The sequence below is a fragment of the Phalacrocorax aristotelis genome, chromosome 5, assembly GCF_949628215.1.
Source record: "Phalacrocorax aristotelis chromosome 5, bGulAri2.1, whole genome shotgun sequence".
NCBI classification, from domain to species: domain Eukaryota; kingdom Metazoa; phylum Chordata; class Aves; order Suliformes; family Phalacrocoracidae; genus Phalacrocorax; species Phalacrocorax aristotelis.
The window spans coordinates 22,886,772-22,914,608 of NC_134280.1; the positions used below are offsets into that span (position 1 = coordinate 22,886,772).

At 38.4% G+C, this 27,837-nt stretch overlaps 1 protein-coding gene across 7 annotated transcripts in view; it reads left to right on the forward strand.

Annotated features, from left to right (window-relative positions):
• Nucleotides 1–14: 14 nt before the first annotated feature.
• The window catches only part of UBR3 (ubiquitin protein ligase E3 component n-recognin 3), a 115,779-nt gene continuing 87,956 nt past the window's right edge, over nucleotides 15–27,837 (forward strand). For 6 of the 7 annotated variants that reach the window (XM_075093389.1, XM_075093390.1, XM_075093391.1 and 3 more), the window contains exons 1-7: nucleotides 15–790; nucleotides 14,885–15,024; nucleotides 15,427–15,585; nucleotides 17,281–17,424; nucleotides 18,030–18,079; nucleotides 23,220–23,286; nucleotides 27,149–27,279. In XM_075093389.1, the coding sequence (XP_074949490.1) occupies nucleotides 15–790; nucleotides 14,885–15,024; nucleotides 15,427–15,585; nucleotides 17,281–17,424; nucleotides 18,030–18,079; nucleotides 23,220–23,286; nucleotides 27,149–27,279 (1,467 nt within the window). The remainder of the gene's footprint in view (nucleotides 791–14,884; nucleotides 15,025–15,426; nucleotides 15,586–17,280; nucleotides 17,425–18,029; nucleotides 18,080–23,219; nucleotides 23,287–27,148; nucleotides 27,280–27,837) is intronic. The other variant, XM_075093395.1, reaches the window with a different exon arrangement.

Genomic DNA, 27,837 nt, shown 5'->3' on the forward strand with positions numbered 1-27,837 from the left:
CTCCGAGGTCCGCGATGACAGGCGGCGCGCCTCCTGCGCCCCCTGCCCTGACGAGGAACTTCCGGCCGGTGGGCGGCGACATTTTGTGGGGCGGTGGCGGGGCGGGCGGTCCGCGGACCTGCGCGCTGACAGGGCGGCGCGGAGGGCAGAGGAAGAGGAGGGGTAATGTCAGAGGAGGGGAGAGGCGGTGTCAGGAGGAGGGAGCAGGCGGGCGGCGGGCAGGGCGCCGGTTCTGTGGCTATCGCGAGAGGGAGGCGCCGCTGGGAGGGGAGGGAGGGCGGCGGGGGGAGCCCAAGAGCCGGGAGCCCGGCGCAGCTGTAACGGCTCCTCAGTTTCCTATCATGGCGGGGGCTGGCCCCAGCGGCCGGGATAAGCGGACGACGGCGGCGCAGCTGAAGGCGGCGCTGGGCGGCGAGAGCGGTGCGGCGGCGGCGGGCGAGCTGCGGGCGCTGCTGGAGCGGGTGCTGTCCCCGGCGGCGGGCCCGGGCGGCGGCGGCGAGGCGGCGGCCGAGGCGCTGGAGTGGTGCCGCTGCCTGCTGTCGGGTGGGGAGCCGTGGGACAGCTTCGTACAAGCCGTGCGGGCCTACGACCCGGCCACACTGTGCGGCCTGGTGTGGACGGCCAACTTCGTGGCCTACCGGTGCCGGACGTGCGGGATCTCGCCCTGCATGAGCCTGTGTGCCGAGTGCTTCCACCAGGGCGAGCACGCCGGGCACGACTACAACATGTTCCGGAGCCAGGCGGGGGGCGCCTGCGACTGCGGCGACAGCAACGTCATGCGGGAGGCCGGGTGAGCGCTGGGCGGCCTCGGCGGGGCGGGCGGGCACCTGCCGCGGGGGCGGCCCCCGCGGGCCGAGTGGCCTCCCCGCCGGGCGGCGGAGCAGCGGCCGGGGCCCGGCCTCTGCCCGGTGCCTCCCTGCGTGCCTGCTTCCGCCTCGGCCGCCTCCCTCCCTCCGGGTCGGACCGGTCTCTGTGGAAACGGCGCCCGGGCTGGGGTGGGGGGGATGTCAGCCCCGCCTTCTCGGCCGCCAGCCCCGGCGGGGTCCGGCGAGGTGGCTTCCTTCTTTGTTGTGCGTGTGCCTGTTTTGTGGGACGCTTATGCTAATCTCGGTGCCCTTGCACAGAGTGACTGCCTTCAAGGGAGTTGATAAGGCGGAGTGCATGGGAGGCAGTACCTGTCAGCTCCCAGTCAGCTGCCTTGGCCTAGCACGGCTAGCCGCGAAGTGTGTCCAAATACTTTTGGACTTCACGTGCGCAAATACGCCGAAATAAACAGATTGAGTAAGAGGGAGCCATTTCTGTGAGCTTTCCCAGTCTGCGGTTCATGTTGCCTTCTGTTTTTCCGATTCTCAGCTCTAAAGCAAGGTATTTGTCGACTCTTGGATGGGTGCAACAGGCCAGGGTTTTGGGGGAAGTCAGGTGTCCTTTGTATTTTGTAAGCATGCAGACCTACTGGAGGCAAGGCTTAAGTACCTGGTCAGGAGAGGAGGAATGTGGTACCTCATTATACCTTCCTTTGTTCCCTTTGTATTCGATGGTAAAAGCGGAGATCAGTCAACCAGTTATTGGGTGGAGGTGATACCTAGGCAGTAAACTTCAAATTTCACAACCGAGTGTCTTTTTGGAGCTCCCTGTGTTCTGCTCATTCACCAGAGTGCTAAAGACTTCACCAGAAGACAGTCTGAAGTGCTTGAGTGAGGCTTCTCTTCTGACTAGCTTTCTAGAATAGTCTCTGTCTTGATTGTCTTGGCCTTGGTGAGACTGCATGCTCTCAGAAGAGCCATCTCACCTCTTCCTAATAAATACTGAGTTGTGGCAGACCGAGTAGAAAACACTAGGAACATACAGAAACACTAAAACATTTTCTTTGGTTCTTTTCATGTTTGTAACATTTACGATATATAATTCTGTATCACTTACTCTGCATCTTAAGATTCCTTCTATTTTTCCTTTTCTGCTTAGAGATTTCAGTAATTCTGCTTTTTTTTCTGTTGCTTTAAGGTTGTCCTCTTGGCTCTAATTCTTTGTGTGTGTAGTCACCATTCTCCTGCTCTAGACCTTGTGGCTTTATTCTTTGTTTCTTGTTATGCTTTTCCCCCTTTTTGTTTCTCATACTGTCTGCCTTTGTCATTTCTTCATTCTTCCTTTTTGGTGGAATCTTTTCTTCTTGGTAGACTCCCTCCAATGAAAGAATTAAGAAATTTTTTTCTTCCTTTTGTTTTCATCTGTCTTCAGTGGTTTCAGGGGGCTGCTCCTGAAGTGATTCTTTATCAGTTCTTGTTCAACTTCTGGTGATTCTGCTTTCCTCAGTATCACTGAAGTAACAGTTCCCCTTGATCTTGAGCAGTAAGAAAAAAAATTTAATGTCGCTTCTTCCATGCTCAGTGTGGGATAGATTTAGGGCTCCTCTTAGTGGTAGGATTTTAATAGGGCACAGACAAATTGATCTGCTTTAGGTAAATATTAAAATTACTTCTGATACTGTTCCCACCTCAAAGTTTGTAGCTTTCACAATTGTCTTTTCCTATTATAAACAGTGGTGTTCTTGAATAAAGGTGGTTTAATAAAGAATAAATAAAAAAAGCTGTTAAATTTGCAGTGTAAACAGATGCAACCCTGAAGGACTAAGAATGTTCTCATTTCGCTGTTATATTTATGCTACTTATAACTTTTAATAGAGGAATTTGAGAGTAAATGGTCTTCGGTGTTTGAAAGTAGGTCCCTTCTGGAGGTTTGATCATTCTAGATAAAGAATTCCATAGTATCTGTTCAGAAACAACACTCTTGAGCAGTAGATTTCGTCGTCCTGCTGGACATACAGGAGGACGCTACATGGCAGTATGTGGGGTGCCTGCACTTGACATAAGGTTGCTCTGCTTATCTAAAGAATTGATGCTATGCCAGTGAAATTAAGTGAACTAGAAACTTTGTCTGCTATGCAAAACCAAGTTAAGCTTAAACCAATGTAAAAATATTAATGTGTGCAAACACACACAGTTTTGCCTGCTGACTTGAATTGTTTCGGTGCAGCATTTTTTGATAAACTGATTTAATTTTGTGTATTCAAATCAGTTGCACAAATACAAAGGTAATGCTTTACATGTTAAAGTTAGGAGGCCTTCATGGTAGATTCAGGAAACCGGAGTGTGTCTAGCCCGATATAACCTTGGACACCACAGCCTAGGCTTCTATTAATAGCAAGGGAATCAAATGTGGAGCCTGCTTACGAACTTTATCTACCATCTGCCTGCTCAGATAAAATTTTGTGTAAATACTGTATATGAATATTTTAGTAACAGTAGTTTGTTTCTGTTGGTTCTTGTTATCTGGTCTTCATTGTCAGAGTTTTTTTGATTTGATGCATCTTAAAAAAGATTTCTGATGAAGTCTTCGTTAACTGATCTGCTGTAAAGGAAACTCTCCAGTTTACCATCTGGAATATGGTTTCATTTTCTTTAGGGTGGCTAATATAAATCTAGAGATGGTTTGGTCTGGGGTGTAAGGATGTATGCATTAATCTTTTATTACTAATTAAATCTATAATTAACTTTTTAGAGATAAGTGAATGTTATTTTTTATTTCGGATGCCTTTATATAAGGAAGCTGGAATACAGCATAATAGACAGATGGTGATTTGCTTGAGGTACCTTGTGTAAGTCTCATTTGTTTTAGGAAAATCAGATTGTCACACTCTTGAACGTTTTGAGTCCCATGCAAGTTTCAGTGGTTTTGATGATTAGGTTAATTGCAGTAGGTCTGATCTACTAGAATGTAACTTAAACTTTAGAATAAATGTCCAAGTTTGTAAAAGTAGCTGCTTGTCAAAGTAATAAAAACTAGCTGTGGCAAGGCTTAATAGATTTTAAGATCCAGTAATATGTTGGTAGGTGAAAATAGTTTGTAGTCCTCTCCCATATGATATCTAGCCTTGGCCAAATTAAATTAAATTAATAAAGTTTTGAAGAAGGCAAAACCTTCAGTTCTAAAACATTTATGGTAGATACCTGCTCATAGTTCAGCAGGTGAGTTCATCTCTTGGCGAGGGAAAACATACCTATTCAGTTGGACAGAGGGAAGTTCAGACTGGAGTATCTTTTCTTGGTACACGATCTTGTGATACAATGAAACTTGATTGTTTATAAAATAAGCTTGAAGAAAGCAGTATGCATTGTGGTTATAGTAAGAGTATAACTAGTCAGTAATCTGTTTCTGATGAGTACCATCTTGTTTGTGTGCCTGTCTTGTTCTGATTCCCCTTTAAGTCTGTAGACAATAACCTGATCTACTAGAGAGCCTCTGCACTTCGGCCGTTTCATTTTCCCATGTCCTGTTTCTGAGTATGCCTCACTGTGTGTTGACTTATTTGTTAAATTAATCATGTGGGAAGCAGGTGTTTTAGTGCTGCATTACAGTACAAAGAGAATAATGTCTCCATCAAGTGTTGCATATCCTGAAAGGCAAAAAAGCCAGGTTAGAAATTTCATTAATCAGGTTTTTACATTGATGTTTGCTTTTATTGGATGGTAGTTACAGCAGCCAGTGGCTCCACTGACATAGAGCATTGCCTTCTCTTATGACTTGTATCAAAGGGTCTAAGAAATTCTCGATTTCTGCTTGCCAGTGGGCCATTGCTTTATCAGTAGGCATGTATGAAGTAAAAAAAATCCCCAACAGTTATAAGAAAGGGAACTGCTATGGATTGATGTTACATGCTTGTGTGTTCAAAAGCACCTTCAGGTACCTACCTTTAAGCTTTCTGCAGTCCTTCATCTAATGATCCATACTTACCTTTCCATTTAGTTCTGCGTCTTAGGGTGTACATCAATGATGGTTTCATGGAGATCCTGTCTGAGCTACACACTAGATCAGACTTCTCTTCCCCCCACCTCCCCTCCCCATGTCTCTCTTGAGGACTGATGTATCTGTTAGGTCTACGTTAATTGCTTATGAAAAGGCTGGAAAATTCTCTTTGCCTCCTCTAGCTGCCAACAAGGATGAGAAATATATTCTTAGATTAGAAAATCGGCCTGCTAATTTTCTCCTGCTTTAATTTATTTAGAATTGCCTGTGTTTTTTCAGTGCATTAAAATGTTTGCACTCAGTACGTATTATTGAGTTGTTAGTTTTAGTTAAATTTAAATTTTGGGCAATAGATACCTAGTATTGATGACCTTTGCTACTATGTCCCCATATCCTTCTTTCCCTCCTTCTGACTCAACTCCTAATTTTATCCCTTTTCAGAGACACATCCTTGCAGAAATGGCCTTGCTGTGCTGTTTGGGAGCTATGAAAGAATATATTCTATTCCTTTTACTTTCTGTTGCTAAGTAAGAGTAAAGGACCTTTTTCCTATTCCGGACTTGAGAAAACTGTAACAAATAAAGTGACAATAAAAAAGCAGGCTTGCTGTTGAGAAAGCTATTGTTAATAGTTACCTTTGGATGTTTTCTGTGCATGTTCATCAGGCAAAGTCTCTTGTATCACCTTGGGCTGTAGTAGCTGTGCTCCGTTTAAGATCAGAAAAGTTAGATCTGCCTGCAGCTGGATTCTGGGACACACAGGTAATAATTATTTTACTGGAATTAAATAGATGATGTGGTTATTTCATGGAGTGTCTTGCAACAGCAGATCACCTGTTTAGCATACATACAGCATGTTGTTGCTTCAAGGTTGTCTCTTCCAGTGTGACTCTATGAATTGTATTCTTTAACAGTAGACAAGAAGGTTTCAGTCCTCTGGGACCTGGGCTAGGTTTGGTAATGCAACCTCGAAGAAGGAAGAGTGCTCTTTTGGACCTTACTTCAAGAAGCTGCAGAAACAGATGCTTTATCAAGAGGCTGAGACCCTACCCGTTGTCAAGGAGTTTAGCCTCTGAGCATTATGTAGCTACATAAAAAGGTCCTCGTGTTCAGGATTGTTGGGCTGGTACAAGTGACGTTCTGTAGAATCTCTATCAACTCCATGCGTCTTCTTGGCTTTTGAAGTCCTTTGGGCTACCAAGGACTTCTGGCTGAAGGGACTGAGGGGAAGTCTGAGTTGTACTGCCTGTTAGCTTGGCATGAGAATCTGAGTAAACCCATGGTCATGTACTTCTGGTGGGTGCGACTCTTCAGAAGAAAAACTCCATTATCTGATCTTCCACATACAAGGTACAGGGATTAATGCTGGGATTCATACTGACCACAGCATTTCAAAGAACTACAGTTACTATGCAGTAAATAATTGATTCCCTCTGCCCTTTTCCCACAGAAGTAAAGCTCATTATTTTATGGAAGCTTGTGGAAGCTTAAGGTTCTACAGTTCTTGCAGAATTTCATGTTAGGTCTTATCCTTGGAAAGCAAAAAAGATTTCAGATCAGTGTGTTGATTAAGTCCATCATGACATACAGTCAGCTCACAAACCTGCCTCCCTTGATTTCTCTTAGGAATGTCTCTAATTAGGACTACATCAGCCTCTCAATGAGTTGCTGCAATGTTTTCCAAATGGTTAACAGCCAAGTGATAATTTTGTATTACTGCTTTTAGAGCTGTGACATGACTAGATACTATGTACTTAATACATGCCTCAGGAATAACGTGCAGTTGTTTCAAAGGCGCCAGTAAGATACTAAAATCTATCAATATACATAACTTAAAAAATTTAGAAGCCTGAACTCTTGCTGTGTTAGTCATTGAACAAACTTAAAATAAATGATGGTTCTACCCCAAGGCTTTCACTGATAGGGCCAGTGTGGTTTGAAGAACTGAACAGTACTCTGAAGATAGAGCTCAAAAGATAAGGCTGCTCTTTATCTTGCCTTGTGTGAAATTGGCTTATTTATTGTATGACTTGTCTATTGCTTTGTAATATACCTTGGTATATATTAAATTTAAGAAGAACTGGTGTTCTGGAGGTCTGTGGAGACAGTCTTGTTTAGATTTGAGCTAACCGGTGTTGATTTTCAGGTTTTTTTGCTTTGATCCCACCAACTTCTAAAGCTCCTTTTATCCCTTTTGTGAAACTTATCAGCTGTCCAGGATTCTAAGTTCGCTATGTCAGGGTGTAGTGGTATTTGTCTGGTACATATCTGATCTACATGGAGCTGTTGATAGATCTGTAGGCAATGGAATAAACGTGATTTTGGGTGTATGTTTGGGGAACACATTCCTAAAGAACTTTTGTCTCTTAGATCTTTCTTAATAGTTAATATAGGTTGATTCAGCATTCAGGCCGTTCTTCATCGCTTGCAGAATATCAGGAATTTTACATTTTAAATAAATCCTGGAATGGTGTCTGACAACTATAGGTGACTTTAAATAATAGTATCCTAGGTGATGTCCTCTGTGGAGGGTTCTGGTAGTAAGCTTTGAAAATAAAGTGGTCAGTTTTCTTTACATTGAAGTACTAGAGATAGCCGTTTGGGTATTACAATAACAAGGACTATATAATGAACTCTGCCTTCATTGAGGTGCATATCTCTGTTTCTTCACAGTGCCTGCTGTGATAATAGCTCTGGTATGAAACTCATGGATGCTTACCTTTCCAAGAAAACTGCAAATTACGTATACACGCACCTTGTTTGGAGGCCTGACCAAAGCGGTATCTTCAGCTTAAGTTGATAGTTTTTATTAAAATTCACACATCTTATTTAAATCCTCAAGGAACTAAGGGTGTTTTTACATTTGTCCCTTAGAACTTTGTCAAATTAGGTATTTGGGCCAAAATATTACATGCCATGTATTTGACCTGTTTAAATTTTCTTGGGAAAATTTTCTTAGCCAGAAAAATATTTTTGTTAACTCTATTTTGGAAACTTGATTTTTGTTCTTAAAATAGAAGATGCACTGCCTGTGTGCTTTGAGGTAGATAATTGATGAGACTCTGAAAGCAACTGGGCAGGGAGACCGTATGTGAACTAATGGTTTGGGAAGAGTGAGGGCCAAGCAAAGATGCCTCTGATGAGGGCTCAGGACCAGATATTCTATTTGCTCATCTGCTTGTCTCTCAGACCTACTTTTGAAGTCAGCTAGGAATTCGGCTTTGTGAATGCTATGTAAGGTTAAGGACTCTGAAAAAACAGATCCTAAAAATTATGAAATTAATCATCCAGAACTAGAATATGCATTGTACCTTAACTTCTCTATGTCCATAGTATTTTTTAAAAAGATACTTTTAGACTCCATGCTGTGAAAGAATTTTGAACATCAGTATTTTTCTTGTGGGTTTTTAAATTTTAACCTTCATGAAGATTTTGTTTTAGAGTTTAAAGAGAATTCTCATCAATGCAGTGAAATACTAAATTGACTTCTCATTTATGAAGTACTGTTCCTTTTCTAATCTGAAAAGGCTGCAGTTCCTGTTGGACAAAATGGTCAGAGACCATATTTATACATGCAAATGGATGAATTAAGATAATTTTAATAACCTTAATATTGCCGTTAACAGCGTGACTGAGGCCCTTTTAACTTGTAAGGGCTTCACTTTGCAATCAATGTGTTGTTTGAAAAAGCTGCACCAAAGAGAATGAGCATTATATTTGTAAGTTAGCTAGCTCCGTGTCTGTTATTGTACAACTGTATTTTAAATTGTGTATAGGTTGAGGCTTTTCCATCTAACTAGGTAAACGTAAGCTGTACTTGGATGCAATTACAGTGCCGTAATTATATTCCAGAGCATCCACCCTTCTAATAAAGACAATATTTTTGCAGCAGAAGATTGCATTACTCTTTTGCGTTGCTCTGTTTTCTATCAAAATGCTCAAATTCAACAACTTTGTGTGTCCATTCAAGCACAGGTTCAGCTTCAGCTCTACTCAGACATCCATTCCTTCTCTTTCTCACTGTATTTCTAAGGTCTTACAATTGAAACTGCCAAATCTGCTCTTTCTGATTGATAGTGGGTACTTGTATACTAATGAAACTCATTGTAGTTTTGTCTACTCTACAAGATGTTTATGTCTGAGGACTAACAGAGAATAATAGAAATGTTCTTCTGCAGAGCGTCTTTGTATTTTTCTTTGAACTGGAGATGTCGCTTCAGTGAAGGGCACTCTGTAGCACTGAGCGCCAAGGGAGTTTCTGGTGACTCACTGCCTCTCTTCCTGCTGTCCTACAAGGACTGGAATAACTTCTGAGGGTCAAATCTGTGATTTCTAGCCTCCTCATCTGGCCCGACAGCTTTGTCATGAAGGCTTAGAGCCTGGAAAGATGTCCTTTAGAGGTGTTCTGGGGTTTTTCTTCTTGAGAAGCCATTATTCTGCCATGTTTCATTGTCCTCTGTTATTGACTCTAGTGTCTCTACTTTGGAGCTTTCCTAGTTAGAAGGGTTAGACTGACATCTTCCCAGTTGGCTTTGCTTATCGTTGCAGTCCCTAATAGCAAAAATGCAAGTATTCAGTCTTGTTTCTGAACATCTCTGTAGCTTGCAGTTTTCTTGAAGGTCTGATGAACAACAGCTCTTCTGCTCTTTAAGTCAGTACCACACTGATTCACCTGCCTGTTCTGCAGGTGAAAGGAATTCAACTATTGGAATGTAATTACTAGGGTGTGGGGAAAAAACATGCAAAACCTAATTTTTAGAGCAACAGTTAGTTTATTTTTCTGCATTTCTTCAGAGTTACTATTGTGTTTGTTGGTTAGGGACAGTGGATTTACATAAAGCAAGGCTACAATTTATCAAAGTCCTTTTTCATCAGGATAATTTTCTAATCCTGATTATGCAAGTTATATTTTGTTCTGAATTAAGATTTGTTTAATGTGAACTGCAAAAGCAGGAAAAAAAAACATTTAAACACTCTTTACCAGTATATAAAGAATGAAAAATCAGCTCACAAGAACTCTGAGAGGCTGTTGTAGCACTTAAAAAATATTTTGTATCTTGCACCTATTTTGTAGATTCAGTGTGTGTAAGAAAGACCAGTGTTTGCATGTCAGTTTTACAGTAGGGACAAAATGCATACTCTTTTTAAAGGGTATGTTGAATTCTTTCTTACAAAACTTACTCATTTTGTTTGAATCCTTTTGAAACGTGACATTGTCAATCATGTCAATCATTGTCAATCATGTAGTATACAGTATGAAATGTATGTAGTGTCTTAAATAAAAGCTCAGGTTAGATATGACATTGTTACTGAATTAAAGAATCAAGTAGAGGTTTACTTAGGGATTGATTTCAAGGAGTTTTCACTTGGGTCCTCTCACTTGGGTCCTAGATTCTTGTCCCTAAAAGCTTCTGTTGGAGTCAGGTGCTCGCAGTGCTGTAGGTACTGTAAGACTTGCGGAAATGGGATGTCTTCTCTTGACAGCTTTATGATTCAGTTTAAAATATGATTTTTAAACATGGAGAGGCACAGGACAAAATAGCAAGAGACAAGTAAGGGTAAAAATAGTCCCTCTGTGTATGCATGAACTTATGTAAAGTTTCTGGAATGCAACTGAAACTTGAGATGCTGTGGGATGTAGTGGAAGGAGATGCTGAGCAAAGGTTCAAAAGCTGTAAAGGTGTGGTCTGGCTGGTACTGAAGACGTTTATCAGCTGCTATAATAACAGGAATTTTAAAAATTCTCCTTTGAAGTGAAGGCTTCGCAGTGAGCTTTATCTACCTGATCTGCTGGTTGGTCAGGACAGCATCCTCCTGCACTCTTGGCTTTTTGTTTTGATGTTCTCTGTGCTTTGCTCTCTGTCAGGTGAATGAGGAAAGAGATGATGGCAGGATGATTCGGGGATTTGTGTGATTTCCAAGGAGGCAGGTCTGTGAGTGCTGGTCCAGTGAAATTCTTTGGGTGTTGGTTTTTGGTTTGCTTTTGGTTTTTGGTTTGGTGACTTCTGGTGTTGGGTTTTTTATTGTGTGTTGGTTTGTTTTTTTAAGTAAATAACCTGGTAGCTTAGCTTCTCAGCTGTTTAACACTGGATCAATCAAGTACCAGTGCTGGAACAAATAAGAAGGCTGAAAACAGAATTGTGGCAGGGTTGACCTAGCTCAACTTAAACAATTGTGAATCTGTAGCCTAAAGAAAACTAGCTATTTTACATGAAGCCACTTGTAAAATACATTTTGGGAATTCATGGCAGAATTACTAAAGATGGAAATAGTAGGAGAGAACAGAATGAATCTGGAAAGTCTAAAGTGAAGGTTGCTCAGAAGATGTTAATGCTGCTTATGTTAATAATACATGATATTCCTTACCCATGTAGATGTTGACAAGTGTTCTTCTACATCTTACAAGTTAAGATATCAATACAGCATAAGAAATTTTAGGAATTATATTTCCAGTCCTGTGAACAACATTGCTCGTTAAAGCTCTGGTTTTGTTTAATTGCAAGTTAGTGTGTTATTCTCTCCTTTAGCTGAAATTAGCCTTGTCTTTTTGTGAAAAAGCAATTTCAAAGGTAGGAAATTGCACAGAAAACAAAAACCAGAATATACTTTTGAATCGGAGACAAGAATGAGGGAAAAAAGATGATGATTTTGTCTCCTTGTAGACCTGTATTTTAGGACTTCCATGTTAAACCTTCACCTTCAGTGAGATAGGGCTTGAATATCTCTGGCTAATGAATTGGCACTCTCACTGAAATACTAATATTCTTAAAACTCATTATAGTATAATAGTAAAAATATTTACAAGGAAGACTGTGCAGCATAAGAAATATGGAGTACTAAAGATTAAATAGGAACTACAGGATAGTTGGAAAAAGTATTTTGCAGTACTGAAATAATGAAATAAAGCTTAGATCAAGGTGATGTGTCAGTTATCTAGTCAGTCTTCCTCTCCATAGTTATTTTTATTTTTGAGCTTCCTTAGAAAAAATGTATTTCATATCTAGTTTATATCCATCTTTCATTACCCACTGTTAGAGACTCCTGCCTTCTCCAAGTGGTGAGTTTCCAAGGCTTGGTGTTACCAGGAGAGATCTGGAAAATGCTCCTTTTTGTTGCCTATTAAACCCCTATTTTGATGGTCTCAGGAGCATTTTGAAATGTACATTTATGCAGACAGATGATTCTTTAACTGATGCTGTGGTGAGGGAGCTCTTTTAGCAGTATAAGGAACTGATTATGGAATAGCTTTGTCTGCTGTTTGTCCAGTGACTGACCCATTGAGGTGTTTGTCACAGGTGTCTTTTTCTGCCTGTATGAGAAGTTTCAACTTGTTTCTTCCTTGGCATAGCTTGGGGTTCTAGCTCTTCTTTAGTGCAAACAGCTGTTGCTTTAACTCTGAAGATCTTCCAAGTCATTGCCTGGCATTTTGGTCAATTTTTGTAGAAAAACCGTGTAGCACTCTGTAAAGGCAATAGAGCTTTGAGTAGAACAGAGTATCAGTATTTCAGGATTGTGGACGCAGCAGCAGGAGATTGGTTTTCCATAATTCAGCATAAATAGAGTCTCATGGGTGAATATTACAAACTTGGGCTCAGGAAGATTTCTTCAGCCTGATTTGTAAATAATAAAATCTGAGCATTGGCCTTCTGGATCATTGTGGCTTAGATTAATTCTTGCCGTTGAACTTCAGTATGGCCAATAGCTCATCCAATGGCCAGTCATATCAGTAAGGACATGTTCTGGGGTCCTTTCCATGTGCACGTTTCTAGCTGTTAGTTAAGAAAAGCTACAATAATAAATGGATTTTGGACAATACTTTAATACTGCAGCCTTTGAACCATAAATGCAGAATATGGTTCATCTTGTAAAATGATATTGGTGTCCTTACTTTAAGGTTTAGGACTTGGTATCTAGAAATCATTTCCTGTTTGGAACTCCTGTAATTTGTGCATGTGACAATGAAGGGACATTTCCTTACAGAATTTGGGTTCTTCCTCTTGATTTTCCAGAACGTGTATGTATATAGTAATAATAGCACACTTCAAGTCAATAGTGCTTTCTGGGGATCTCAAGAGAAGACATGATTCATAACCTTCAGCTACAGGGTATGTTAAATTTGGGATAATTAATCCATAGGCTGATTCACAAATGGTGTGCTGGCACAGGCTTCTTGGGGAGCAGAGCTTTTCATTTTCTGTGGAAGGAAGCCTTGTGCTTGGCAGAAGCTGGGGTTCAAAATGACTTTATGTGTGAGTTTTGTTACCGCGGCTCCCTTAGCTTGTGATCATAACCAGTGAAAACATTTTTTGGCTGAATGCAGATTATATAGGGTAGGGACCAGTAAAAGGTTTTAAAACATACTGCATAGTAATTCTTTTCTTGTGTGTCTTTTAAGTCTTTATTTACTTTTGATCTCTTCTTATAAGGATAGTGGTGAAAGGGGAACAAAATACCTTTAAGATAATAAATGAGGTACCATATTGCAGCATAGATCAAGCCAGGTTTGTGATTTATGGCAGTTCAGGTTTCTGTATGTGGATGAGACAAAAATGAATGAAAGAAGTGAAAAAGTGAATGACTTTTCGTAACTTCTGTGAATGTAATTTGCAGAAGTGAATGACAAAAGTGAAAACCATCCATTTGTGCATTTATTAACAAAAAGTTGTCAGTCATGACTGAGCTCTTTGTCTGGCACTTTTTACCCCCCCCAGGGATGGATAGGCTGCATACACAAACTGCAAGTCATCTGGTTAGTAATGTCCTTGTTTATCTTTTCTTAATAAAAATCATATTTTCTAATGTGTAAGAGCAAAGGAGAAGCTCTTTACCTTTTGCCTGGTGAAGATGATAGCCGTTCTTGTGAAGATGCCATCCTAATTGTATCCTCCTTTTTGGGGTGGTGTGCTTTTCTGGGTTTTGGGTTTGGTTTTTTTTTTTGTTTTGTTTTAGGTGGTTGGGTTTTTTTTGTGTGTGTGTCCTAAATGTGGATATTTGCTTTGTGGCTTTCTTCTATTTCCTTCTTCTCTTGAAGGTGATACTTCAATGGTCCTCAAAGAAGAAAGGCTTATGTTATAGAAAGTAGGAGGTTTCTTCTGGAAAATATGGCATAGCAAATATAGTGAAGACATGAATAAATTTAGAAAACAATTTTCATATTCAAAAAAAGCTGAATCCATTTCTGAGTCTTTATGTTGAGAAATTACTGGTAAAATACAGTGAATCTTTCCAGTAAGGTTTACTCTTGTATGATGTGTTTTTAGAGTCTTCATTCCTTGTTAGCTTCTTTTCTGACATGGGTAAATAACTCTTCAATGTTGGCAATTGTCCTTTCTAAAAATAGATTGGAAGCAGAAAAGTATTCGGTGGTTCTTGAGTCAGGCTCATGTTAAGTCAGTGGGAAATCATTCTGTCTGCTCTGATGGGGTTTGGCTCAACCTCATGTCATTGTGCATTAGCCAAGCCTCAACTACTACCATACAGGAATTCTCCAAAGAAATGTTTTATCTTCTTAAATGCAACAATTTGCACAATTTTTGTAGGGTGTTTCTATCATCCTTTGATAAGTAAATCTTAGTTGCTATACGTTTGAAATAAATACTGATCCTGCAAACTCTTATGCTTTTGGAAGTTGTTTTTATTAATGTCAGAAGACATTTTAAAAGTCATTATCTGAATGAGGACTTGAAGAATTGGGCCAGCCTCTGACTATTTCACAGGAAGGAGAGGAACTGCTTGATATTTTCAGTTAGGCTGCTTAGAAACTGGGAGGTATGTCCCGATAAAGAAAAAGTTAGTGTTCTACTGCTTGTTCCATGGAAGAAGCTTCTAATATGTATGGGAGCAGTCTGGGATGTTAGAGATGTGAACTTTGAGAAGGGAAGAAAAATTGTCACTTTTATAATTTGCTGGACTCAGAAGCAAAATGGGTTTGAACATAGTAGTTGGCATTTCAGAATACTATTTCTGCACCACCTTTAATGTAGAAGTACCTACTCTCTGAAAAATGGGAAAAGTAGTGGTTTTCTTAGCATATGTTAACTCTAGTGAGCTGTACTTGGCTAACATTTTTCTCATCTGTTTTATAGGTTTTGTAAAAGACACCGGATTAAGTCAAAATCAAATGTTCCATGTGTCCCGAAAGACTTGTTGATGATGTCAGAATTAGTTCTTCCACAGTTCATCTTTAGTCTTATTCAGCACTTAAGAGAGGGGTATAATGAGCCTGGTATGTTTTGTATTTCCATGTATCTAGTATATCTTACCGTGCTGCTCTCTCTTGCTTTGCAGTCTGTGAAGACACAGCACATGAATACATGAATGTTGTCTGTAGTTTACAGAATTGATTTTTTGTGCCTCTTCATAACAAAGTTACTGCCTGGCTAGGGGATTTGATTTTGTTCTCTGCTGAAGAGCTGCTTAAATATGTTTTAAGGGTTACTTAGCATTGTGTTCAGCTCATCCAGAAAATGAAATCAGGATTAATATGAAGCTTGTACATGTGAATTTTAAAGCATTATGAATATATAAATTAATTTGTTTTGTGGTGGTCATAGCTGTTCTGCCTTGTGAAGGTCTTGGCCAAGTTACATTATGTTTACACCAAAAGTTCTTGTTATGTGGTTTTCAGCTCTTGATCTGCCATCAGAGAAGGACCTTCATAAAATCCTCCAGGTCTTGGAGCCTCATGTTTCCTTTCTAGAAGACTTGACCAAAATGGGAGGAGCAATGCGATCAGTTCTTACCCAGGTTTTGACTAGCCAACAGTTCTACAAAGATCTTAGCTCTGGTATGTTTGTTATTTCTAATAGTAAAATTTTCAAATTGTGAAGAATTTAAGGGCATAAATTTTATCACTTCAGTTTCTGCATGTTTTATTTGACTTCTCAAAACCCAGAAAAATGCATGTTTTTAAGGAATTTTTTTGTTGTCGATAGAAGGGGATGCACTTCATGAGTGACTAGAAACATTTGTTATTAAGACCTGTAAGAGCAAAGCTTTTATATTCTGTCTCCCAGACAACTGTATAAAGATACATCATTTCAAAACAGTTTTTATAATAAATCCATTCTCTTTAAAGTGAAGTGAATATGGCAGCTTCGTACTTTCAAATAAGGCATATCAAGCTAGTTGAAGTGGAATAAGTCTAACTTACTCTGGGATCTGCTCTCACAGTTACTGGAGGAGACCTGAATGGCAAAAGGCCATTGTCTGTCCTGCACTTCTGTGCAAAGCCTTTTTTTTTTTTTTTTTTTAAACAACCCCCACCCCTAATTATTTATTCCATCCTGTACCAACTCTCAATGAATCTGAAAATGTTGGGCAGTCACTATTAACCCCAAACCACCTAGTATAAATCAACGCCACCTTATTTTCTTGTGATTAGGTGGTGTCTTTTCTGAGTACTTTGTATACTTCCCTTGCATAGATTTGGAACAAATAGTAATTACTGTAGATTTAAGTTGCCATAACTGGCTTGGGCAACAGCTAGTTGAGGAACAGGCAATCTCCAAGTCTTTATTTGAAAGGAAAAATGCTTAGGAAAGCTGCCTCAAGGACAGTTGTCTCTATTCTGTTTCCTTCCTCTTTTTATTTCCTGTTTAATAATATTTGAGAGAAATTGAATGACTCCTCTTTTCCTATATGTGATGGGTTTCCTGGAGAGAAGAGTGGAGAGGAAATGGGAAGTAAGGCATTCTTATCTGGACTCTTGGAATGGAGAATATGTGTGCCTGAGTAGGTACAGTTTCTGGGTAGGGAAAGACAGACAGACAGGGATTTTAGAGCAAAACCTGCCCTCTGACTTTGAATGCAAAAGGTGCACAGCTAAAAGGATGCTGTAATCTTTTTCATGTCTTCTTTTCCATAAACACTTGACACAATTTGCTCCTCTCAAGTTTTGAATTTTCCTTATATAACAAAAGTATTGGGTTTTTAAAATTCCATTTCTTTGTGGAAAATTTTATATCCTGGGCATGTATTGTGAATTTGCTTCATCAAACAGTTGAAATGATGATATCTTTATGAATACTTTCCATTAATTGCAGCTGACAAAACTTAAACTTTGAAAGAAAAATTCTGACGATTAGAAATCATATATGGCTTATTATCATTATTGGGTTTTGTTGGTTTACTTTTTTCCCACTGCAAACTGTAAGTCCCTGTCCTTTCTGTCCAAAACCAACTGTTTGAAATATTGAAACAAATCCTTTTTTTGCTGTAGTGTGAATGGTGGCAGTGCTGATAAAATAGAAATTAAGTACATCATTCAGATGAAAAGACTGTGGTGGGGCAGAAAAACTGAGCAGATTGCTGTTCTTTTGGATTTCAGTTCATCAGTTGGAAAAACTTTAGCTTCTACATCTCATAATTGTACAGCATACTAAAACATTGTGGACTATTTTTCAGATGGCTTGTATAGAATACGAAGTACGTGAACCAAGTAGCTGTTGTACTTTAATGCTGTTTTACGTATGTATTCAAGGTGTTGGGGAGAATGCGTGTGCAAAGAAAAGTCATGAGAAGTACCTCGTTGCTTTGAAAGGCTCTGGACTGGCATTTCCTGAGGATAAAATTGCATGTGGTATACAGGAACAAGGAGCTGGAACTAGCACATTAGCAGTTCAAGGTTTGTGTAGAAAAATATTTTAAGAAAATATTTGATTATTGCTGGGTTTTATATAAACTGTTCTTTTAGTTATTTTTTTAAAAAAACCCAAATACTATGAAACTTAAGGAATTACCTGTTATTTAGTGCACCACCAAATTACAGGACTTATTTTAAGTCTACCAAAAAAGGTAAACATATTACCTTTTGTTGCTAATATACTAAGCATCATTTCCCAGTCATAGCACTAGTGGAATTTGAGTAGGCAAGATGAAATTGCTCGTAGTGGAATTTTGTCACTGCAACTAAGTTAAGCCACCTATTCTTACAAAAGTGCTGTGGATTTTTTTTTTTTTGACCACTGAAGGCCATCAGCGTTTTTTTGCAATTGTTGAAAGAACATGTCTCCCTTAACTCATTATGTTGAAGTTTTACAATGGAACAAACTTGCAAATCCCTAGTTTTGTATTGCTTGGAAATCTTATTCCAACTTCTCAGTCTACTGCTGTGCATCTTTTAAAGGAAGTTAGTGTTTCACTTCTTACTGGCTCATTAAATATCATAAAATACTCTCTTTTCAGTATAAGACTTATGAAAGGAATCTCTGAATTTTTTTATTTCAAAAGGTTTAGCAGGTGCTACGGCAACATCAGGACAAGGGGATTCTTCAGATGAGGTGAGACTGTTTTTAAAGACTCTAATGAACTGCAACGGAGTATTAAATGGAGAGAATGCTTGCAGCCAAATCCTACAAACATTAACTCTATCTACAACATATTCTCTCTATTTTAATAGTCAGAAATAATGGAGATGTAAAGATCTCATGCCTATGATTTACCAAGGACGTCTTGAAAAATCCTTACTTTTGCTAATACTATTTCAGTTTAATTTATGTACGTAATGTAGAAGAAACTTGTGTGGGTAGGTCAGAAGTCACTATCAAGCAAATTGGGCTTGATTAAAGTAAACTTAAAGCATGTGATGCTGTGAATGGTGTTAGCAGTTTTTGGTACTTGAGAACTCAGCTGAACTGGTGATAGCAGCAGTGAGAATTTCTCTGTAGATAAATTCCCGTATGTGGACTTGACCTTACTTTCCACGTACACTGAGTAGGAGTAAAAAGGAGGGAATCTCCTAGATTGAGCTGTAATAAACAAGAAGAATTTAATGAGGAAAGTTAAATTTTGGTAGAGTTACTTTATCAATTTATTCTCATTCTTTTGCCCTACTGTTTAAAATCTAATTTCAACTAGTAAGCCTTAGCAGTCATTCTGGTAGGGTAGCATAACAAACTTTAAATAATATGAAGTGTAGTTTTTCCTAGGATTTTTGCTTACATTTAATTCTATGTGAACAAATATTGAAGTAAAAACAATTGTTCCTATATGTCTAAAACAGGTGTATGACATGTTTGCCTCTGTCACAAGCACAGCAGCATCTGTTACACTTTCAGCAGTGCTATTTATAATTTAGCATTTTTCAAAGTATTCCTTGTTGTTTTTTCACCATCGCTTGACAAACAAACAGACAACTGTGATAGATTGCTGACAGTATCACTTTTAAGGCACATGAAAGAAGGTGGCAATTCAAGTTAATGTTAATAACCTCAAGTAGTATTTTCAAATAAACTTAAGATGGCTCAGCATGCTTCTTTCTGTTTTACCCCTATAAGTGATGAGGAGAGGGGAGGGAATAAATTGAGGTGGTTAAGAGTCTGAAGAGATTTTGGATATAGCAAATATTTCTTTTGGGAATGAAGTCCCAAGAGGGAGGTAGAGACAGATGTATTTTACGCAGAAGGAATTTTTTACCAGGAAAAGACATTTTTTTTTCAAGAAAAAGATACTTTTTTGAGTAAAAAGGGGAGGAATAATACGTCAACTGCATTATAGCTTGCTAGTTAAAAATACCTGTTTTTTAGAGACCTTTTCCTTTCTCATCTCCAGGGTATAAAGATTCATGTAGGGTTTTTATTATGTTACTGCAGGTGTGATTTTTCTAAATTGAAATTCTGCATATACTTACATACCTATAATCAATTTTAATATGGTAATTACATTCAGATAGATTGTAAAAAAGCACAAGACCTGATTTTGAAATCTGTATTTAGAAAATATTTAAAAAGAACAAGGAAGTAACATGCAGATAAAACAATAAGCACTCAAAATTTAAATGTTTTAGTATATACTTTCACTTCTGAATTTTCCTTTCATAGCTTAATAGAACCACATTGATACAGTATGGGATGCAACCAATAATAATGCCAAAAGTTCCTTGATTTTTTTTTTGTTTAAAACAAAAAACCCCTCATTTAGTGGCATTTCTGAAGAAAGTTAATTTCTTATTTTATAATCTTTTTTTTAATTATGATCTGCTTGACAAATATCAATCACTGAAAAGAAAGTCCATTGCTTTCATCCAAAAGCCAAAACAGAACAAGGCAGGAAGATGGCTGAAGTGCTTATTAGAAAAATGATGTTACTGGAGAAATGAGGAAAAAGTTACCTTGTTTTATGACTTCTCCTCTCCTCTGCCCTCCCCCATAAGTTACAAAGGGCATTTACAGCTTTTTTTAATGCCACATTATACTCCTAGAGCAGAGTAAAACTGTGTTCTAATTAAGAAATGTCGCAAGAGTACACTTTTAACTGGATTTTCTTCCTCTGGTACTTAAGATGAATCTAGAAAGGTTAATGTTCTTTCCTACAAGTAAGTTTTAAAGGTAGCATTGTTTTACAGATGAAAGGCTAGACTATAAAATTTACATAGGCTACAAATTAGATTCTGCAGGGAACTAAATAGCTTGATAAGTTTTGCATAGTTCAGTATTTAGTTTCACTTCTACGACAGTAGATGGTTCTAAGCTAAAAATTAATCTGAAGGATGGATGTATCCTGAGATACGTGTCGTTGTTGGTTTTGTTCCCCTCCAGCCCTGAAACAGTACAGGCTCACTTGTGCTTTATTTCTCAAATGGTTTGTGTTCCGTCCTGTGGTATTGTGGAGAGAGCTCACCATTAGTTTACTTTTTAGCTTTTCTTCCTCGTGTTTTCCATTGTGCAAAAGGTGGAAAACAGGTCCTCTCTAAACCTGTCCTCCTATTTAAGAAGTTTTTATGTTCTGAGGAATCAGATAAAACCCAGTCCGTGAATACTTTTACCACACTGAATGAAAAAACCTTTTTGTATTGGATATCTCTATTTGGCTGCCCTTGTAGTTTATTGAGCACTGAATGCCTTATTACTCAGTTATATAGTTATTGACTCCAATTGCTGTTTAATGTTATAATAGAAAAATCTATGTATACTGTCTAACACTCAATAAAGTTTATTAGCTGAATTTACAACACGTGTCACACCTTAGGCATATTGCTAAATATTCTATTATGTAAAGCTACATAGATCTCTGCTGTTAGCCAGGTATATTTACACAGCATTATCCAATGGGTAAAAATAAGGTCTTCTATATTTGCTTACTCATTCTCTTAGTCTTTATTCCTGGGCTTGGCAGACACCATGTGACCTAGCGCTCACTGTCTCAAGGCTGTTAAAAGTCCTTGTTGTGGTTTAACCCCAGCCAGCAGCTGAGCACCACACAGCCGCTTGTTCATCTGCCCCCACCCCGGTGCGATGTGGGAGAGAATCAGAAGGGTAAAAGTGAGAAAACTCATGGGTTGAGGTAAAGCAAAAGCCACGCACGGAAGCAAAGCAAAACAAGGAATTAATTCACTGCTTCCCATTGGCAGGCAGGTGTTCAGCCATCTCCAGGAAAGCAGGGCTCCATGATGTGTAACGGTTACTTGGGAAGAAAAATGCCATCACTCTGAACATGACCTGCTCCCTTCCTCCTTCTTCCCCCAGCTGTATATGCTGAGCATGATGTCATATGGTATAGAATATCCCTTGAGCCAGTTGGGGTCAAATGTCCCATCTGTGTCCCTTTTCAGCTTCTTGTGCACCCCCAGCCTACTCGGTGGTGGGAGAATCAGAAAAGTCCTTGACTCTATGTAAGCACTGCTCAGCAGTAATGAAAACATCGCTGTGTTATCAACAGTGTTTCCAGCACAAATCCAAAACATAGCCCCATAGTAGCTACTGTGAAGAAAATTAACTCTAAAATCAAAAGCAGCACATTCCTGCACTTGACATTACAATGTAATCCTACCTTATTGAAGCAGTGGAAACCAGCTGTCTAACATTATTGAGGAAGAGAAAGTTCTCAAGAAAGCATTTCTTACAAGTCACTTAATTTTTCTTCTTTTTATTGAAATAACTTCAAAAGTTGCCATGAAGACTGCTACATGTTTAAATTTTCCTCATGCTTTAGAGGGGGAAATCTATTTAGTTTGCCTGAGCAGTGGTGTTGGAGACTAGAATCCAACACATTAATCACAATTTGCATATCCAAATACATTGTTTTCTGGTTAAGGCCCCTCTAGCAACTCTCTGGATTAACTGAGACTGCTGAAGAGGTCTTGAGACCTCCAGCTATCAACTTCCTAGCTACAGGAATTTAGATTCCTTTTCTTGAGAGCAGGAGACATAAATTGCAGAGTCCTGCAGTTCATAGTAATATCTCAGCAGGTCTGATTTGTGCTTTAGAGTACTTGATCCTTCTGATGGGGGGATGGGCAGTGGCAACATCCTGAGAACTGACTGGCTCCCAATTGAAGTACAGAAGTAGCATGTGTTCACAAAGACCACAGGAAACAAAGAGTTCAAATGTGTGTCCATCTTAAAATGAGTTTTCAGATGGAGGTACTGGAAGGGTAGGAAAATTCAAGACCTTTCATTAATACAATTCTTTTGATCAGTCCTTGGATATAGAATGCGAATAAACTTTCTACCCAAGAAAGGACAGTAACTTCTTGAGTATTGGGTTCTTCATCATTCTAGTGATGTTTGGAAGTAAAATACAGCATTTACTTAGAAAAGAAGGACATGGATTACTTATTTTTAACAGTAGATATCTGCATTAATTAACTCTCATTTTATTAGATCCAGTAGAAGTCTGTCTTTATTTCCACAGTTTCATTAGGACTACCATTGTTAGAAAAGATCCATGTAGCATTTAATATAGTCCTGTAATGTCACATTCTTTTTTAACACCCAGTGTTAGGTTTTGTAAAGTGATGGTGATGATGTTTTTAACTTGCATTGCATTTTGGAACCTTTGCTGTTTTGTTTGCAGAGTGCCTTGAAAGCTTCAGATGACAAATGCTTGTGTAAAGTGTTTCCATTATTCTGCAGGGAGCAAGCAATTGGAATTCAGCAATTAGAATTGGTCTCTTAAAGGTGTCAAGAATACTTTATCCTCGCGTCAAAACTTTATATTGATTAGAAAATGTCTAGCTGATTGTCTGTGTTGCCAACTTTAATAGCCAATATGTTGGCTGATGTTTTTTTTTTTAAGAAACATAAAAACCCAAACCCTACAGATGAATAAGGTGAAACCTTGGATATGCAACAGTTAGAAATTTTGTAGTGTTAAATATTTTTGTAGCAATCAGTTTCAGAAATCAAAGCAAGTAACTTTACAAAATTAATTAAATAGATGAAGATGTCTGAACTTGCAGTTGATAATGTTGCCTGCAGGGCAAAAAAGGCAATTTAAAACTTTGTGTTTTTTTCTAATGAGTTGCACGGAGTCCATGGTTCCTGTAAACAGTAAAAGTATTTTTCTGGTAAAAGAGTATATTCAGGGATTTTCTGTTTTAGCTTGATAGTTAAACCAGAATTTTGAGAGCATACCATCTCTTGGCAATAAAATTCTAAATATACAATTATCAATTTTTTGATAATTCTTCCCCTCCCCCAGGAGGACCAGGATGGTAGCCAAGGTGTGGGCAAGCGCAAGAGGGTGAAACTAAGCAGCACCACCAAAGGTATTTATGAAGTACTGATCTCAGTTTATCATATTTGCTTTATGTCTATCTTAAAAATTATCTAGGGGTATTAATTCACTTCCCAAGCACTGTAGTGCTGTATGTGACAGGTATTAAACATGGCAAAGTCTAAGAAAGAATAGCAAGTGAAATTGTAGTAATTGGCAACTTCGATTTCCCTTCAGTGAGTACCACTGTCTGGGACTCTGTTTAACCAGTCATTTTGTCATCTTCATGTCATAAGCTGACCCCTAAAAATTCATTCCATTTTCACTGTAGGGCTGGCAAGGTTGCAATACAGCTTAGAAAGCATGTTTTTGATGTATTTGTTCTTAACAATTCTTTTCATTATGCCACTCTGCAACAGGATTGTGTTCTGAGCCAGGCAAGAATGGTTCTCTCTGGTTCTGATTGGTCTTTCTGTACTGTTCTAGTAATGTTTAAGAAAAAATACTTGAATTAAGTCTCATTCGAAACTACTCCATTACTTTCCTAGATTTAAGTTAGTCCTATGTGCAATTTCTAGTCCAACATGAGCAGCACTCGCATTGAGATCAGTGCAAATTTTAATTCAAGAATGAACATAGGCTAGAGACAAAGTAGCCCCATCCTGTACTTGTCCTTGACATGTTTTTGTGCTAAAGAGTGTTTAAATAATAGTATTTAAACTTTTTATTAAGTAAAGAACACCTTTTTTTTTTTTGTGGTCTTTTTTTGTGGTGTTCTTTTTTTTTTTTTAATATGAGTACAAGGAAACTTACATAGGAAGCACAAAGAAATTGCAAGCCCTGAGAAAACATTTGGGTGAAAAACTGTGATGAAAGTTGGAATAAAATTTCTGGAAAGGCTTTGGAGTGAAGACTTGGAACTTGAATTTGAAATGCAGGGGTTCGTGAAGTCAGTTATGAGGTATGAAGGTGTGAGGAGTATTGGGAAAGTAAGATTGCTTGTTTCTAGTGGTTTCAGATTAAAGGAAAAAGATGAGAAAGCTGGAAAAGCAGAGAACTGAATGTTTTGGTAATGGCGTTGTTAAGAGCTGATCTTAGAAATGGTGCGTGAAAGATATTGGTAGAGAATAATAGTGTGGAAGAGGTGGTAGTTTTGGAGAAATGCAGGAAACTTACAGACATCCAAGGAAGACTCTCTTACTTGAATTTTAGAGGCTGCTAGCTTGTCTAAAAGGTAAGTTGAGTCTCAAGAAAATTCTGCTTTTCTGATGCATATAATAACTGATTATGGGAAATAGGCAGGGAGGAAGCTCAGGTTGAGAAGCTGCCAGATCTGAAAACCAGTATCAGCAGTGGCATTTCAGGAAAAGTGATGCTTTAATTCAACATTTCATCTCCCCCCAGGGTTGTAGTCTTCCCCCTCTGAGGCATCCCAACATGGACTGTGCTCATGATGTTGATAGCTCCTAATATCAGCCCCAGAGGAGGGAGTCTGCCAATGGGGGAAGGGTAAGTATCTGTTTTTATTAAATATTGAATAGTTTTCTGAAGTTTTCAGTATTCATATTTTATGTCCAATAGGGTATAAAATAAGAGTATGAAAAGAAAATTTTAGAAAACTGAGTATTGAATAAAAACAGATTTACCTTTTCCGTATAAGCAGACTCCCTGCCCCATCCTAGGTCTTTAGTGAGTGGTACTGTCTTCATAGATAGTTATTTATATACTGGGGATATCTTGGAATGCTAAGACTTATATTCCAGAGAGATGTTTACAGCAGTTTATGGGGTCTTTTGTGGCAGTAGGAAAGAATAAAAGGTTTCTTTGAAGAAAACACAGGTTTTATGCTGAGGTTCACTGATACAGGTATGGGACTGAATATTGAGAGAATTTTTATTTTTACTGTTTTAAAACCTACATCCTGCATCCATCTGAAATATCTGATGTTTAAGACAATTTTAAACCCACAGGCACTATGCATTTTTTTTTAATTCTTTGTTGAAAGAAATTTAAAATTACATGGTACTTTTCACAAGAGTGGGAACATTAGTTCCAGTGTTCTTGACAAATTTTCCAAGTTGGGTAAGAGCATTCTGCCTACTTAAATTCTGTAGCAGGTATAACTGGATATATATTCTTCTGTGCCTGCCTGAAACTGCTGTATAAGGAATTTGATATGCACTGTGACACATGTCAGAGAAAGCTGCACATCAGTGACAGATAAGATGTTGTGTCAATTGTCTTCAAGCCTGGTGTTCTCACTCGGGCATTTGGCGTGTACCTAAACCTGTGCTGTCTGTTCTGTGGACAGAGGGCTTCAGTTTGCATGGCTACCAAGCTTTCATGGGCAGTAAAATCACATACGCAATTTCTTAACAAGAGACGAGGAAGAAAACATAAATGATCATCGTATGTTTGCTGCAGTAGGTGATGTGTAATGCTTTAAAAATATTTTAATATTAAAATATCTTTCATGACTCTGTGAAGGTAATTTTTTGTTTCAGCACTCGTAGAATGTATTGAATAAAACATATTCTTGTCTTTGTGTGGCTTGCTAAAGTCTTGAGGAGATCCCTAAAATTTATTTGTTATTTCTCATGATCTTTTGCAATTCCTAAGATGTTTTGGGCTTATTTGTCACTTGGCTAGGGAACTCTGACCCTTAGTAATGGTGGAAAATGGAGGTAATTCCTGCTTAGGAAAAGCACAAATGGCTATCTTGCATAGGAATAGGCATAAAGCTATCCAGTGCAGACCCTAAAGCTGTAATACTTCAGTGAAGAGGCAAGTCTTCAAGGCCAAAAGATGTTCAGCTTAAGTGTTTTTGAATCTGTGCTGATGGGAGTACTTCATACAGTCCCACTGGAATATGGGGTTGGGGAATTATACCTCAGGTCCAGCTGATTTCTAGGTATAATGCAGCATTATTATTATTTTCTTTAGTCCTTATATGTTACAGGAGTAAATAATGCCTGTTGTAGTTCTAAATCCTAAATAATCAACCTCTTGAAGAATGATGATAAAGAGTCTTTATATTTTAGTAATTTTTTAAAATGGCCTTAGTATGATTTATGTTCTGTCAAGCCATAGCTTCATAAACAGTTTATTCTAGCAGAGGTCAATCTGTGCAGCTTTGCAATCATGAAACTGATCTGCTTGAAAATGCAGCTGACAGAATGGAAAGAGGACTTGATTCCTATCTAGGTATCCCACAGCGGTGTACTGTCAGTATGAGTAAGGGAGCAGAGTGAATGGCCAGGAGAGACTGACTCTTCTGGTATCATCAGAAGCCAGTGCCTGATTATCTGATTATGATTATTTTTATATTTAAAAAAAAAAAGAGCCGACCAAACAAAAACTTCATTCTTGGTGAATCAGTACATATATTGCTTTAAAAATAATTGATACGTTATTGCTTCTATTTAGCTTGTTTAGAGCTTTGTAAACAGAATGTGAGTATTCTTAGGTGTTAGAACTCATCACTTAATCATAAATTGTGTTTTGTTGTTTTAACATCAGCTAAGTGTACTTGTCTACATTAACAATTTCCATCGATTAAGTAAATATTGTGCAAATTGCTGTGATTCATTACAATCAGTGGAGCTATTACAGTAAGGTGATATGATTCGATGCACTCAATGAAGACTGGACTCTGTGTGGTGGAATTGTACTGAAAACTTTCATTGACTTCTCTGGAAGGTCCTTTTCATTGTTACAGACTCTGATGCTGTGCAATGTTGGCCATGTTCATTTTCCCAGTGTTTTTGAAAAAAAAAAAATATTTACAGAGTGCACTACAATGTTCTTAAATTTTTGTTACTGAATTTTATATAAGACAGTGCAACTGCACTATCATTATTTTTAGTTTTAATAATTATTACATTACACATCCCCTCCTCCAACCTTTTATGCAGATCAATCTATCATGGATGTATTGAAGCATAAATGTTTTCTAGAAGAATTATTATTTTGGACAATAAAATATGAGTTTCCACAGAAGATGGTGACTTTCTTACTCAACATGCTGCCAGATCAAGATTATAAGGTACTTGCCTTACTTCGTTCAGACTTACATGTCTTTTGTTATTCACATACTTAGTGTGTAGTATGCCATGCATGAGAACACATGTTTATATTTGAAGCATAAGCAGTAAAATAATGCAGATTTTCTACCTTGTTTTGAGTTTTTGGTTAGAAGGTCTGAAGTCTACAGTATTTGAAGAGACGTGGACAAAACAAGATAAATAATTCTGGAGCAGGAGTATTAATTTTGTTCTCATTATTTGCTTTTTTCCTTTTTTGGCTGTTAGTGCATATTTGCATGTGTTGAATTTTGGTTTGTTTTATTTTACTTTGTAAGTTGAGTTTTTATCAGTTAAAAGATGTGGATAAGCACTAAATGATTCTACAGTATGGTATGACCGGTAAGTAATTTCAGTGACTTAATTCCTCTTGAAACTGCTGTAGTAGGCAGTGGCTTCTCTATATAGGCCATTACAGTGTGAGTGTTCTTGTTGCAGCTATGCCCTAGGTGATTTTGGCAGCCTTCCAGGTGCTTCCTTACAGACTTTTGCAGTTGTCCATACCAAGTCTCCCCTGGCCT